Source organism: Erigeron canadensis, chromosome 1, assembly GCF_010389155.1.
Source record: "Erigeron canadensis isolate Cc75 chromosome 1, C_canadensis_v1, whole genome shotgun sequence".
Lineage (NCBI taxonomy): Eukaryota > Viridiplantae > Streptophyta > Magnoliopsida > Asterales > Asteraceae > Erigeron > Erigeron canadensis.
Window position 1 is genome coordinate 31,853,706 of NC_057761.1, and position 16,195 is coordinate 31,869,900.

The 16,195-nt window shown below is 35.7% G+C and overlaps 1 protein-coding gene and 1 long non-coding RNA gene across 2 annotated transcripts; both read right to left on the bottom strand.

Moving 5' to 3' along the window:
- Positions 1-1,331: 1,331 nt before the first annotated feature.
- LOC122582330 lies at positions 1,332-7,072 on the bottom strand. The gene is made up of 4 exons (XR_006321164.1): positions 6,780-7,072; positions 5,481-6,520; positions 5,185-5,274; positions 1,332-2,326 (listed from the first exon to the last, which is right to left on the bottom strand). It is a non-coding gene; the product is annotated as an uncharacterized LOC122582330 (long non-coding RNA).
- Positions 7,073-10,593: 3,521 nt separating this feature from the next.
- Positions 10,594-13,594, bottom strand: LOC122589997. Its single transcript, XM_043762334.1, has 4 exons — positions 13,064-13,594; positions 11,934-12,824; positions 11,327-11,509; positions 10,594-11,048 (listed from the first exon to the last, which is right to left on the bottom strand). The coding sequence occupies exons 1-4, from the start codon at positions 13,592-13,594 to the stop codon at positions 10,851-10,853; spliced, it is 1,803 nt and encodes a 600-aa protein (XP_043618269.1). The 3' UTR covers positions 10,594-10,850.
- Positions 13,595-16,195: the final 2,601 nt, after the last annotated feature.

Sequence of the window (16,195 nt, forward strand, 5' to 3'; positions counted from 1 at the left end):
CTAGCCCATTCATTGCACCCCATAGACACCAAATTGTAGTAACAATAACACCGTGTAGTAGTTTTTTCCATTTTTGTATTCCTTTGACAAACTTATGAGCCTCCAAAAGATTAGTAAAAGTAAAGGGGAAGAAGGGTCTAAACTTGCACCAAATAGATATTGCATCCCACAAAAGCTGAGAGAAACCACAGCCGAGAAATAGGTGGTCAACATTTTCATGTTCTACAATGCAGATTGGGCATAAGAATGAAGAGAGTGTAATATTGCGTCACGTAGATTATTCATTACTGGTAGGCGACCAAGACCTGCCTCCAGGCTAGAACTAGTACTTTTAGTGGCACCCAATTGTTCCACTCCATGAGGAAAGCTGGTGAGCGACCAAAGGATTGTAAACGTTGCTTCAATGATGTCACTGTAAACTCATTAGCACCCCCCACATTCCACATCCATGTGTCATTGTGTCTTCAGACGAACTTGGAGTAAAATCTCGTAATAAACCCATCAGCTCTGCAAATTCGTGAGACTCATTTGGGCCCCTTATAGACTAAGACTGCTTCCATACAAAGGAGAACCTCCCATGACCAATCACCCGTCCACTAACAAGCACTTTTTATCTTTCTCAATGACGAACAAGACAGGGAACCAAGTTGATAAAAGCAAATCCCCACACCAAAGATCGAACCAGAACTGGAGGAACACCCCAAACTAGTACTCCAAACATATATCCTTGACTAAAAAAGCACCAGAAATCCTTGTGATATTATTCCATGTTCCCGGCAGACGTGGCCTTGCTGGAATGTATGACCAAGAACATTCAGAGTGATGAAGAGACAAAATTACTTTCCACCACAATCGAACCCAATTTATTTTGACCTTTTCAGAGCGCGCCCCCTCCTTCCCAAGAAGGTTATTCGGACTCGGTTAAGTTGGTCAATGAACTGGTTCGGGGATTTGTTGAGAAAAAAAAAAGTGATGGAAGGGCGTTAAGAACTGATTTCAACAAAGTCATATGACCTCCAAAAGATAGATTTTTAGCTTTCCACAGAGAAGGCTTTGTCTTAAAAGAGTCAACCACGGGTTTCCAATATTTAACCAGATTCATATTTGCACCACCCGCAACCCGAGGTATTTAAATGGGAAAAAAACAGCCACCCAAGTAAATCAATCATTACATTGACCAATGATGATACCAATGTGCATTAGTATCATCACACTGTACATCAACTCTTCAAAGATTGCCACAATTTCCACAGATTCTGTAATTTTGACATAAGTTTCAAGAACTTTCATCAATTTTCCCAAATATTAAATCTTGAGTAAATAGCGTGCCACTTGCCAGGGACAAATCTGCATTAGAAGTCTTGGAAATAACTCCCACTATGCTTCTTATTGCTGGTATGGACATTGTTGAGACCTTGAATGAGTTCATTGGTTCTTCCTTATCCATCATATCATCAGAACCAAATGGTGTTCTCCCACAAATGAATGATACTTCTACAGCACATGTGATTATCCACCCAAATTTAGTTATAGGTTCAGCCACGGAAAAATGAGATAAAGCACACAAACCCGCCAAAGAGAATGATACTGGTAGTAATGTAGAATCAGGCCAACTGAAACTCCAACCCATAGCATTTGAATACACATCCAAGGCTCCAAGGCTCAATTTCTAGTGATGTAACTCAACTCTGCATGCTAAACTCGTTCCCACAACCACTGACATTATCTACAAATAGGCCTTCATTGGCATCTTTATCTTTGATAACATTCTGCAGATTGTCACTAGATGAAAGTTCAGCCTCCTGTGGGATAAGTATATCAACACCTGCGGTATCAACTAGACTAGATTGATGTTTAGTTGACCAGGATGGCCTATGGAGGTGAGAATAGCAGGTAACTTGAAGTTTTCTTTGAACTAAGCAGTCCAATTAGCCCAATTAGCCCGATTGACCCTAACTTTAGTTCAACTTGGAGATCAGTTTGATGTTTGTAGGCTGGAATCATTTCCCATAAAGTAGAGTGCCATTGGGTAACTTCCATCAAGAGCTATTGCTATGCTGCAATTTCGAATAGCAGCCCCAAACATTGGTGTACAACAGTAGCAAATGCATATGATTTCATACTCTTTGATATTGCAGTAGTATAATGCTCTGCTGCTTTCGTATGCTTACCACTCTGAAAGGCTTCATTTCCTGCATTCTTAGAGGGTAAAAGCTCAGGTATACTGACAGCCAAAGAAATTAATGACTCGTCAGTGCCCACAAATTTGTCCGCAGTAGGTCTCAGTTGCTCATGTTTCCCATTAAAATCCAAAGCTATAGCGAGCCTACCCAAATAAAAACAAGACTTAGACATCAGGTTCCATCTCGTAAGTTATCAGAATGAAGATGCTACAAGTGCCATGTATCCAGTGATTTCAAAGGTGAAGTAGTCTAACTACCTGATAAATGATATGAACTTGCAACGTATTTTGATAATCTTTGGTGACAGGATGAATTGGTTGTTGAACAAAAACAGATCAATCAACAAGTAGTGGGTTTGAAAAGAACTCGAGTCATTTGGACAATGAGTCTGATGAGTGATGATAATAAGAGTTGATCAGAGTCTAGAAAGGAGAAAAAGAAGTACAAAGATGCTGCAGCTGCACAAGCTGCATATGAAGCAGCAGAGTATATATGAAGCAACTGCAGCCAGAGCTGCGGTAGAGCTTTCTTGATCAAGATCTTTTTGTGCTGATAATCCAGAAGATCAATTGGTTCTAATAATATAGATAGTCCCAACTCTCGACCAAGAAAAGTACTAGGTTCCAAAGAGAAATTCCATATTGAATATAAGAAAGCGAAGAATCTGAATCAGAACCTGAACCCAAGGTGACTATTGTTGAGGAGGATGAAACATCAAAGAATTACACTAAACAGCAAGTGGGAGATACCACTGTTTCTGATGAAAGTGACAGCGAGATTGATAACGAACCTACTGACTTTTCGTTATCAAGAAACTATGAGGAAGGGCCGAAAATGCAGTAGGGAGTGCAGCAACTTGATTTGACTCAAAAAAACCCGTTTCCGTAAGGCCCAAAGTGTATGGAAGCTAGCTAGCATTTTAATTAGTTGCCATGGCTGTGTATATTGGCTATCTATTTCATTTGTTGGTTTCTGTTGGTCTGTTCTGTAGGAGGATAGTGATTTTTAGATCAGTTTGTGTATGAAAAACATTTTTGTCCAGTACGAAGTTTATGTACAACAACTATACTCAATCCCGACAAAGTGGTGTTTGAGGGAGGTAGGATGTGCCCTCTATACTTTTCATTGGACTATAGATACCTAAGCACATTTTTTTAAATGAAAAAAAGCCATTACTGATTTGCCCTCTGTCAATTATAAGTCCGTTTAATAAGCTTGTAACTTTGAACTGAAAACTGGCTTTTAGCTTTATGTGTCGTGTGCATATAAAAACTGCACCCATGTTCAAAAAAAAATGTTCAAATTTCATTTGCACAATAAATTTCATTTATTATATTATTACAAATTTCATTTATTATATTTTAACAAACAGCACCCATGTTCAAAAAAAAATGTTCAAAAAAACAAACAGCACCCCAGGTGCTGTTTTCTGAACCGCTTTTGGACTATCTAGACATTTCTGTTTCCTAAAAATCTTGTACCAAATGAAAGACCAATAACTCGTACTCGTTTTTCATCATCTACTTTTAGTTTTTACCAAAACCATATACACAAAAAGTTATACGCTCTCAAAAACGCCCCCAGAGTCATTTCTGCATTTTACTCAGAGTGCAAATTTGATACTTTTGAAACCCATTTTACATCAGGTTCTTTACCTGCTCTTTCTATAACTCCAAAACTTGTTTTAATTATTACAAAACACAGATTTTCTAATTAAAGTGTATAGATCATTTACTCTTGGTCACCATTTAGATTTACTACAACATGATTAAACAAGCCAAAAGGTTGGACTAGCTAATTATACACTACAACCCCAGGCCCTGCCGCCCTGGTTGAAGATCTTGCATAGCTTGCATATTTGACCTGTTAGACCTTCTTACTGCAATCATTTAGAACTCTTTTAGACTTCTTGACCAAATCCGCATAAAGCTTAATTCGTGAATACCTTTTATACACTCCAAATCACCTTTTTCCCCATTACTTTCATAAAAACTAACAAAGCTCTTTAATGGTGTCGAAGCCTCAAAGGTCATGCCAATCTTCAGTTCTTCACTATTTTCATCATCATTAAAATATTGTTACTTCTGCCTTTAGAAAACACATTTTCATGATGTTTGTATTCATCAAAACTTACCTGACAGTTGTTTTCTTTTTCCAAACCAGTTTGATGATGCTTACAATGTACAAAAATAACTTTAATTAATTTTTAATCAATTGAACACAATGTAACCCGATTTCATTGTTATAGCATTACTCTATTTTAATTAAAACAATTTTTTTTTTCTCTAAAGTCTTATTTGCTTTTGTAATATATAGTTGCATTAATATTATTTTTTTTATAAGAAATCAAGAGGTAACTAAACTAAGTCTGTAATATATGAAACTTACTGATCAATACTCATTAACATCTTCAGAATATTGAAAGTGTTTAGCTCTTGATAATGACTCTCATAATGGCCCTTATAAAAAATCCAACTTATATTGCATATGTATAAGTATAATATGTTATATATATAGATATATTTGATATTAATAACTAGTTAATGACTGAATTATAAATATTATGATTTTGTTATTGTTATGAAATCTCATTTATAATTTTTTTTAGATGTAAATTCCCTAAAAGCTAGGGGCATATTTTCCCCCAAATCAGTCTGGGCCGCTACTGGCAGGTAGGCCTAAGAAAGCAAGAGGTAAAAGGAAGTATGAGCCAAAAAAACCAAAGACAAAGCTTTCTCATCATGGAAGAGACATGCATTGTGGAATTTGCAACTCCATGACTCATAATGCAACAGGAATAAAGGATGCAGTCTTAATGAAGTAATTTATATACATTTCCATCTTCTTTAATTCAATTCTATCATGGATATATAACCAGTTTAAATTTCATGAATTGTACCTTGTTTCCAGGGTGCCTCCAAACACGGAGATGGCAAAAAGAATAAGAAACGAGCAGAGGCAGATCTAGGAATTTGTCTAAGTGGGGGCAAAAAAAACTTACTTGATGGCGGATGAGCTTCATAACGGCTATTAAACAGCAGCAAAAAGCTGTCAAACTGTAACGAAATAACCTCAAAGCAACCCCGAAATTCTGCACATTAACAACAATGATACAATATAACTACAGCAGCAAATATCAGCTTAAAATAACAGAAATCAGCCAACAAAAAGACCATAAACAGCAGCAAAAAAGCAGCTTAAATGACAGCAGCAGAATTCAGCTTAAAACAGCAAAAAAACAGCATAGATACAGCAGCAAAATAACAGTTAAAAAAACAGCTTTAAACAGAAAATTACCAGCAAATGACAGCAGCAAAGGCAAGCAATTCAGCAGCATAAATCCTGTTAAAAAACAACATAAAAAGCAGAAATAATACAGAAAAGAAATAGCAGACAGAACCGTAAAAATTAGCACTAAAACAGCCAAAACTAACATCAAAACAGTCATAGTAAACTTCATAAAACCATGAGAACCAAGTTAACTTCCTACAATTTGCCTCTATGTTTTCCCAACTTGTGGAAGCGAGTCATTACATCTTCAATTTTAACACTATCAAGTACTTCTTTTTCTACGGCACAAATTACACGAGTTCAAAAACTCGTCACCAGTTCGGTTGCGCAAATCTGATTTCACAAGTTTCATGGCAGAAAAGCATCTCTCAACTGTTGTTGTTGCAATGGGCAAGACTAGTGCTAGCTTTAACAATCGGTAGACCAAATGGCAGGAAAGATGTTTTCTAGTTTTCACCATCTCTTTAGCAAGGTCAGCAATACCGTTCAAGTTGGCAAATCTTTCATCTTTTGAGACATTGGCATAGTACAAGTGAAGCTGATCTTCAAGATGGCTTCTTTCCACACTATTAAAATCATTCGGATATAACTCACTCAGTTTTACTACCTATTAAATCCTTGAGTCACAAATGCTTCATTTCCTCCAGGATGGCCTATGGACATCTTTAAATAAGTAAAAACACAAGCAAAATGTTTTATCTGCGTTTACACTATACTCCAACCAATTGCTATATTTATCAAACCAAGTCAGGACAAAACGCCTTGCCCTATTCCCTATCATTGTATGTGGAAAAGTATGGCTACGGGGTTGACATGGCCCTCGAATCCAATATCGTCTCCTTATCTCGTCTCTTTGGTTAGGATTATATTTCAAAATTCTTGGTCTCTCGGAGGGATCCCAAGGAAGATTATTCATATCATCTACTGTAACAGGCGTAAAGAAAGTAAAGCGAGGTCGTTCTATATTAGGGTTATTTCTCCTTGAAGATTCTTCATCGGTATTACTAAAAGACGCTTCTTTTCTTTTAAAATATCTTTCCATTTATCTAGCAAATAAAAAGATATAAATTATGTATGTATAGTACAAAGACACAGTCTGTTGTTTTACTCTATTGGCTAATATAAAGAAAATGAACAATTTAGAAACAAGTCAACAACTAATAATACTTTTAATGAATTCACAATTTTAATAATCTGTTCAAACTATATATTCCTATTTTGCTACTAACTAATAGAAAAAAAAAATCAACAATTTAGATTTCTAGGATTTACAAAATTATGAGTTAAGTTAGAATTTCCACATACCTTCACCTTGTTCAGAAAATCAGAAGCAAAATTCAATGCTTGAGTACATGACTGAAGGAAGGAGAAGAGGTTAAAGAAGGAGATCACGACTCACGAGCGCCTGTTTGTTTTAGTTCCGTTTTATACTACTGATTCTTTTTTCTTTTTTTTCTTTTCCCACGTACGTACGCACCAGGAGTTTTGGGTATGGGGGATTTTTATTTGTTGGGCTGAGGAGTGAGGGGCATTGCAACTTTGGCTGGGCCACACGTAAAAGCACTTCGGCTTTTTATTTGTGTGTGTGCTTACGTTTATTTCCTGGACACTATGTTATATTGCCACGATCTACTTGAAGTTTATTTGAACCAAGAATTATTTGGTTTTAACTTTGTACCCACAATTTTTAACAAAATGACAGGTTGTCAACAACTTCCGAAACAAATTCAAATATGGTTCTAAATTTGCATTCCACAATATCCCACAATAGTATAAAACAAATGAACCTATATAAATCAATAATTCTATCATGTTTTTATCTTCTTATTTTACCTACCTTTAAATATATTTTAAATGACAATAACAGCTTGGGGTACATAAACATAAAAAAGGTTGGACATGATTTAATTACTTTGAAAGTTGAAACCAAAAAGACTCCATGAGAGCATGTCCAATAACATCTTGTAATATATCACATTAAATGGTTAGATCATTTTTAACTCACCGTATTAAAATTTAATGTATTGATGTCACATTATCAATATATTGACTCACTACATTGAACTATTTTTAATTTTTATTTTTTATCTTCTTATTTCACCTACCTTTAAATATGTTTTAAATGACAACAACTTGGGGTACATAATCATAAAAAAAGGTTAGACATGATTTAATTATTTTGAAAGTTGAAACCAGAAAGACTTTATGGGAGCTTGTCCAATAACATCTTGTAATATATCACATTAAATGGTTAGATCATCTTTAACCTACCTTACTAAAATTTCATGTATTGATGTCACATTATCAATATATTGACTCACTATATTGAACCATTTTTAATTTTTTATTATTAACCCCTACACTGAAATTTCAGTTTTTTAATGATACATTATTCTATTTATTAGTATTATATGTCGAATTATATTAACTTAAAAGATACACATTACACTAAATTAAAAGACATTTTAATTGAAGCTTTATTAGTTTTAACAATAAAATTAATACATTGAAATCTTAGTTTATTAATGATACATCATCAAAAGTTATGGTTTTTTAACTATTAGAAACTTTATAAATCAAAGATAATACAAGTAATAGTTAAGGGCAAGGTTGTAGAACTCGGGGATCAGGATCGGATCGGATCGGCAAGGTGGGGAGAGGATATTTTAAAAAATCTGGGAGATATCGAAGAGATATAGGATTGGGTGAATAGTGAATAATAATGATAATTTATATAAATATATGTAATAAGTTTAAATATATATTAAAAACTCATAAATATTGAACTTTTGTATAACTTTTTCAAAAAAATGACAAATATAAATAGATTAAATATAAATATATGATATATTCTGAGAATATAGATTTTTTTTTTTTAAAAAAACAAAAAGAAAACTTTTTTTTGACTTTGACCCGATATTCTGATATTTGACCCGATCCAACAAGTTTTCCAACGTTGATCAGCGTTAACCCGATATTTGACCAATCGTAGTCATCCCATCTCCCGGACTGGCGGATTCCAATATACGTTCCGATATCTCGGCCGAGACGGCCGACATTTATAACAATGGTTAAGAGTATTCAATAGGAAACTTTCTAACTTTGCTTTTTCATTATGTTAACGAAGAAAAACAAAAAAGAAAATGAATTTGTTTAAAAAGACAATTTTACCCCTCAGGGGCATGACCTCATTAACGTTTAAAAATAGACTAATCTATCTATTTGGACTATCGATTCAAAAAAGGTCACTCTTTTGACACCCAAAAAAATGGCTTTCCAAAATTTTGGAACATTATGCAAATTTGGTGATAGCATAAAGACCAAAATGCAATTAGTTCAAATTATTTTTATTTTTACTATTTTATAAATTTTTCTCACCTTCATTGATGGAAATAGTTAAATACAAGTCATATTAGAAATGATCAAATTGTCTTTAATGAGCGTTTTTTTTTTTTTTTGATAGAGTTATAAGAAATTATCAATTTGTATTTAATGAACTAATTTACAATTTAAATTCTTATCTTACTAATTTACAGCATAAACTTTTGTCTTCTAAAATATATCTCCGCTATCATTTTTTTATCAGTTACATTTACATCAACATACACCACTCGATGTTGCGGCCACCACCGATAGTTCCCGAGCGCCATCACCAACAATCGTCGCTACAGACGTCATTGCCACCACCGCTGCATTATGCGGATATTGTGCTGGTAAATATATATACTTTTAAATTAAAAATTTTATGGTGCATAGGATTATTTTAAGTCATAAAAGAAGTACAAAAATTTAATAGCTACAACATTTTATACTTTTGACTTCTTAGTATGTATATTGAAACTTAATGATCAACATAGAGAAAACTTGAATAGAAAGGGTTATATTGAAGTTTTTGGAAAATATAATTCTCTATGTAAAAGAAAAATAAAACAAAAGCATGTATGTGCTACTCTGTCGTGTTCACCTTCCAGACACCAGCAATTATTTCCGATTTCTATTAGTATTATTAGGGCAGCGCTTATAAACGTCCTTAGCTTGCGTCCTTAGACTCCAAAGACGCGGACGTTTATTGGCACCCTTCGTCCACATTGTTGCGTCTTCAACTATAGTCTTCCTGTGGAATATGGGGGACGCTCCAAGTGGGTCCAGACAGCAATCTTTTATCTTTTTATATATATATATATATATATGTGGGGTATATATAGGTGTATTTATGTGTGTGAGATAAATTATAAATAATTAATGATGTGGCGAAGAAGTTCCAAGAAACTGTCCTTATAGACAGTGAGTGTCTTGAGGGGAGTCATGGGTTATGTGATGCTGATATGGTAGGGAAGAAGCTCCAAGAAGCTAACCCTTATAAGCACAGGCCTTACACATGTCTTTTTAGTTATTACTCCAGCATATGTTATACGTAGTATATGAAGAAATTTCCGGTTTGCAGCCCCTATTAGCTTTGATGCTTAGTGTCGTCACCTATTAGTATTACACATATCTTTTTAGTCAAGAACATGAATGTCAAGTATTCATCTTCGATCGTTAATAATCCTCGTTAATTAATCCCACTATCCTTCTACTTTGAAGCAAACATCACACATAAATAAACAGCAAACACGCATGTAATTTAAAAGCTTATTGAGGTCGGACATAAGTTATCAGTAATGGCAAAACCATGCAACTAATAACTATTTGTATCATAAACTTTCTAACACTACACTAACTTTATATATATTAGCTAAGAAATGTTAAAGACTTGATTCCTATAATTTTAATCATTTTTAAGGGGTACTCCATAGAATGCAACTTTTGCCAAAATGCCATTGCAAAAATCGCCTCCCATGTTATATCTAGATTTACCTTGTCTGAGATCACTCGACTTTGTTTGGATTTTAAAAGCTGTACTGAATAATCAAAGGATGGTTACTTTTGAATAGCATCCTTGTTTGATTATTGGGCTTCTGGTCTTATCAGTTAAGGCTTGGTATTTAACTTCAGAGGAAGAACAAAAAGCATTTTGTTTCTTTGATTGCCTTGAGAGAAGACAAGAACCCAAAAGTATGCATGCTAGGCATTGATGGACCATATAGGAAGAAGATAGCTTTTCTTCAAACATCAAGTCATGACTTTTATTAAAAATTAGCATACCGAAACTATAATACAATCCTCAAATGCTTACAAAGCACTCCAAACACCAACTTAAATCTTTATAGCTACTGTAATAATCCCTATTCTGGTTTTCCCTAATGTCTAAATCAAACTTTATAATAAAAAGAGAAGCTAAAGGTAAATCTAGTCATTGCGTATACATATATTTGAAGAGCTTTGCGTTTGACCAGAATCGATAGGGTAAGAAACATCTTTGAGCACTTATTATCATCAAGGCAGATAAATTTTCATTGTTGTAGAAAGTTGAACTCCACAGATTGGACAGGAGGAGACAGCAGATGAGCATGAATGACATAGCAAATGACCACATGGAACCATGGTAATACCTATTTCATTTGTCAAACAGATAAGGCATAGCAATGCTACTTTAGCCGAGTCAGCTTCCTTTGTCGAAAACTCTGACTTTTCCTGAAAATACACCAAACAAAATGAATAAATCAGTGCACTCACCTTTCTGTCAAAGATAAATTGTTTATGCATGATTTACACATATGTTTAAACTCCGCCTGATAGCTTGTCGTATCAGTAATTCTTAAGAGCCTGCTGGATTAAAAAATGACCATGTATGTTTGTAACTGGATTGCTCTTGACAATGCCATAAATAAGCACATAGACCATACATATATGACAAAAAAAACTCTCAGAGAAATCTGAATATTTGTTATAAGTTGAAGTCAAGTGCCGACCTGCTCGAGCACAAGTGCGGCCTGAGATGTTTTCAATTGTTCTTGCAGAGACAGAACTGTTTGGAGGAGGCATTGCCTCTTTGGGTCCATATTGATTCGACCACCAGAGAGCATCTCTTTAAATGCTTGAACAAATTCCTCAGCTGGTACACCACCATGCTCAAAGCCTTTAATTGTATGTTTCTGTCAAAAAACAACTTTGTTTAATTCCATGTTGCAAACTGTTCCCCCCCTAAGATACTATTGGCGCTACCATAGTTATGTGACTTCAAAATGCTTTAGGTTGCAAATATTACCAATTCAGATGAACAGGCTCTGATACTGTACTAATCAAAACTTTATTATCAGGGGTACTAATCAAAACTAATATCATGCAGCACAAAACAAGATATATTCATACGCTAGCTAATTATATACTATTACTTATCCCATCAAACTCCGAACACTTTGTGTACAAGTGTTAAGATCATCAAGTAAGACTAACTACTTATTGAGCAGCTTGGCTGGTCATATATTACGTAACAAGATTTATTCTTTAATCATCAGTAGAAGAAATGAAATCTTAATTTTGGAAGGAGGTTGTATAACACATAGTAACTCAACAAACCTGATTTTTAGATGCTACTCTTTGAGACTCGACTCGATGCTCAACATGCATACTATCTCCGGGCCTCACATAAGTAGGATAGTCTTTGCCAACTGAGAAAGTTTGAAAGGGAAAAACATGTGAAGACATAATAGTTTCGGTCTTCCCTGGGAAAGTTTCAACATTGATACTATACAATGCTTGCCCTGCCAAAGGTCTAACATCCTCGGAAATTCTACCATACTTCAACTTCTCTCCACTTTGGCTTTGCCAGGCCACTATTTCTCCTTGGTAGTATGGACTTTGAGGATAAATCTGCTTTTTCTTGGCATCTCTGAGAAGTATATCCCTGCCAAGAAAACCAGAACCATAACCGACACCATCCATCACTCTTTCATCAGAGGAAAGTTTAAGAATATCAAGAAGTACAGTATCAGAGCCTCGTGGACAGAGAAATAGTGAACCAATGGGAAGTGGTACTGGGGAACCTAAAACCTGGCTCACAACAAGTGCAACAAGATCAGGAACTGACACATAACTTGGTGGTTTAGCAATTAGTATACAAGTCTTTGAACGGTCAACATAGTAGAATGCTTGTTGACTGCGCCCTGTTTTCCATTCCGGGATAAGGGACTCCTTCGATGCAAGAGTGATGTCCAGAGGCTCTGGAAGAAGCCAATATCGGATGTTGATGCAGCGCACAAACTTTAATCTTTGTGCAACAGATTCAAGTGATCTTTGTAGTGCCAGAAAATCGGGAGTTTTAAACCCACTAGTACTGATGGGGATACTTTTGAGAACACTTGATACAGCAACCTGAAATGACCTATTCAACAACTTCATTTTGACAGCAGCCAATGAAGTGGACCCGATAACATCAAGAGTCTGAAGGTGTTCAGCCTGATCAAGCTCCTGAATTATAAATGATGACATGAGACCATATTGTCTAAACCTCAAGTATAAAAAAGAAAATAGAAATGGTGACCTCAAAGTATAAAAAAGAAAAAGAAAGCTTTTAACATCCTATGTTTGTAACTTTCTACATTTTCACTTTTTAGAAGGTATTGGGTCACATGATATTCCAGTGTTTAAACTAACTGAAAGTGAGAGTTAAAAGGTCTTGAAAAAAAGAAGTTTCATAGGTCTGGTACCTCCACAACAACATCAGAAAGCTTTCGTATACCAAATGCCAAACACAATCTCTCTGAAACGGAATGGTGAACAAACCTCAGTTTTGATGATTCAATAAACTTCACATACCGAGAGCCATAGGGGTCAACATATACACATGTATCATGATAAACGAGTCTGCAACCAGTGTCAGGGACAACCAACTTCAGTTCCCGGTTGCATTTCTCTGATATCTGCTGTTTTGTGTTTTCATTACAAAGAAAATGTAGCAGTTCAATCACTGCATGGAGTTCATTTGGATTAAGACGATAATCATGACCAGCCTTTTGAAGACTTGAAAGAATATTCATTGCAGAAGAAATCAATAGCATGTCCTCAACCCCGAGCTTTTCCAAAATCTTCAAAAATGGCAGGTAGCATGAAGGAAGTTTAGACGCAAGTGGAGACAGATTCATTGTTAAATGGACAAAAAGAGAGCTGCAAGTAACTAAGTGTTTCCCATTATCTGCTGCAATGAATGCCACTTGCTGCAACTCAAAAATATCTGCCATGAAGGAAAATCAGGCATATGCATGCAAAAAATAACAAAATTCTTTCACTTTAATAAGTTCCCTACAAACTTCATCTATCTAAGTGTTAGGAACTAGTAAAAAAACGTCACACTCATAATTGTATAAAAGACGACAAGGTGGATACTGTAAACGAATACACACGTAAAAGCTTGGAGTAAGGAAAAACTACATTTACACGCTCAATTTGCTAAAAATAATAGAAAGAAATTACCCGAAGAAGATAGTGTGCCCCAAATTGTGTCCAGATACTTCAGTATCTCAAAAGAAGCTTCCTCAATAGTGAGTAAACTTGATTTGGTATGCTTGCCCTCAGCCTGTTATAATCAATAGCCAACTTAACACATTGAGCACCCTTAGATATGATATTCTGAACAGATAGAGAAACACATTATAGTACCTTCAAATGCTTTAACACTTTAGTAAAAGGAGGGGGGCTCGTAAGCTGAAGAGCTCCCCAAGAGTACTCTGGTGGAACCAAGCTTTCTGTGGTAAGGATGGGAGCGATGGTCCATGCAAGGGGCCAATCTTTCAACAAAACGGCTTCACTGTATGAACAAAGCACTCTTTTAACCCCTTTCTTTCCGCTTTCAAAAGGGAACCCGAATTCTGCAGGGATGCATGCAATCTTGCCAAATATGCTGCAGAAGTTGTGGCTATACAGAAAGTCAAACCTTTCAAATACCACATTGACAAGAGTTTCAGCCAAGGACCAAACTTGTGCAGAAACTTGGGTTGTAGTTTCAGAAAAGTCTCGATTGTCGCTCTCTACAAGCCTTGCATCATGCTTCATACTCTCAGCTCCAAGAAACTCTACTCTTCTGGCACATTCAAGCACAATATCAGCATCACTCGTGTTTTGAAGCCCAGTTTTCCTCAGAATGTTGAGCCATCCTCCATCTGAAACAAACTTTTCTCCAGGAAACTTGTGACCCTCACCAGAGAAAACTGATGTTAACAGTTCATCAGCAGGATCATACAAGTGTTTGGGTTTATGTAGGTCTCCGTCAGCACCCGTTACAAACTTGATATCCTTTAGCGCTTCAACAACCGAAGAATCTTGTTGGAGATCCTGCCAGTTGGCATAAAGATATTGCAACATTTCCACCTGTTCCGACAGAGGCTTCTCTTCAAACGTGACCCATATTTGTTTCTCTTTCAACTTTAGGGATGCATTTGAATTAGTATCTTGTATTCCACTAACAGTTTCACAAATAGGTAAAAGTTGGTGATCTTCTCTTTCATCGAAGGAAAGTCTGAGAATATCAATAACTGCAGTTTCAGAATCTTGTGGACAGAGGAATAGTGAACCAGTGGGAAGTGGGACTGGAGAACCCAAAACCTGGCTCACAACAAGTACAACAAGATCAAGAGCTGACACGTAACTAGGTGGTTCAGAAGTAAGCATACAAGACTTTGAACGGTCAACATAGTATAGGGCACAATGACTAGATCTACTTCCCCTTTCTGAAATCAGTATTTTCTTAGAAGGACAGGTGATATCTAGCGACTTTGGAAGCAGCCAAAACCGCGTGCATATGCACTGTACGAATTGCAATCTTTGGGCAACAGATTCAAGTGATCTTTGTACTGACTGAAAATCGGGAGGGTTAGAGCCACTGGTACTGCTGAAGACACAGTTGAAAACACTAGATACAGCAACCTGAAATGACCTATTTAACAACTTCAGTCTGATGGCAACCAATGCAATCGACCAAATACCATCAAGAGTCTGAAAGTGTGCAGCATAATCGAGCTCCTGAAAAAAAATTGACAGTATGAGAAACCATATCGTAGAACCTAATTGTAGCAAAAAGGTGATAGAACTTGATTAAGAACATCAGCTGGAACAGAAAATGCGCTGATTCATTATGGTATGGCATATATGTCTCTTTCTATATATTAACTTTTGGGCAGACATTAGAACACAAAAGTATTCCAGTGTTTCAAATTGGATTATTTTCAGAGCTTATCATTAACTGATAGGGGGTTGCTTGTTATGCATTACGGTGCTTATAAATAGTACGATTAATCAAAAATAACAAACAATATTCTTTGGTGTGTAAAAGCAGAAGCTGCGGAAAATATGGAGAGGGTCTGCAACTATCATCAGAAAATATGTAGAGTATCATTTGTTTAGGTGTAGTACCTCCACAACAACATCAGAAAGCTTTCTGAAATATCACAGTGAACAAATCTCATTTTCAAAGTATCAATATGTTTCACATACCAAGAACCATAGGCATCAATATATACACATGAATGTGGGTGAGCAAGTCTGCAACTATCATCAGGAACAACCAACGATGACTTATAATCAGATCTATCTGGATTCTGACGGTTTGTTATTTCATTACAGAGAAAATGTAGAATTTCTATCACTGCCCGAAGTTCATTTGGACCAAGACAATGATAATGACAAGAGTTTTGAAGAATTGAAAGAAGCATCATTGCAGAAGAAATAGATAGAGTTTCATAAAGTCCGAGTTCTTTAAGAATCCTCACAAATGGCAGGTAGCGTAAAGGAAGTTCAAATGCAAGTGGTCTAATATCTACCTTCAAATGGTAAAAAAGAGAGCTGCA

Coding starts and splice junctions, on each gene's coding strand:
- LOC122589997 (XM_043762334.1), bottom strand. CDS start 13,594: ATGGCAGATATTTTTGAGTTGCAGCAAGTGGCATTCATTGCAGCAGAT. Junction 11,510..11,933: donor GAGTAGCATCTAAAAATCAG/GTTTGTTGAGTT, acceptor GTTTTTTGACAG/AAACATACAATTAAAGGCTT. Junction 11,049..11,326: donor CCGCACTTGTGCTCGAGCAG/GTCGGCACTTGA, acceptor GTGTATTTTCAG/GAAAAGTCAGAGTTTTCGAC.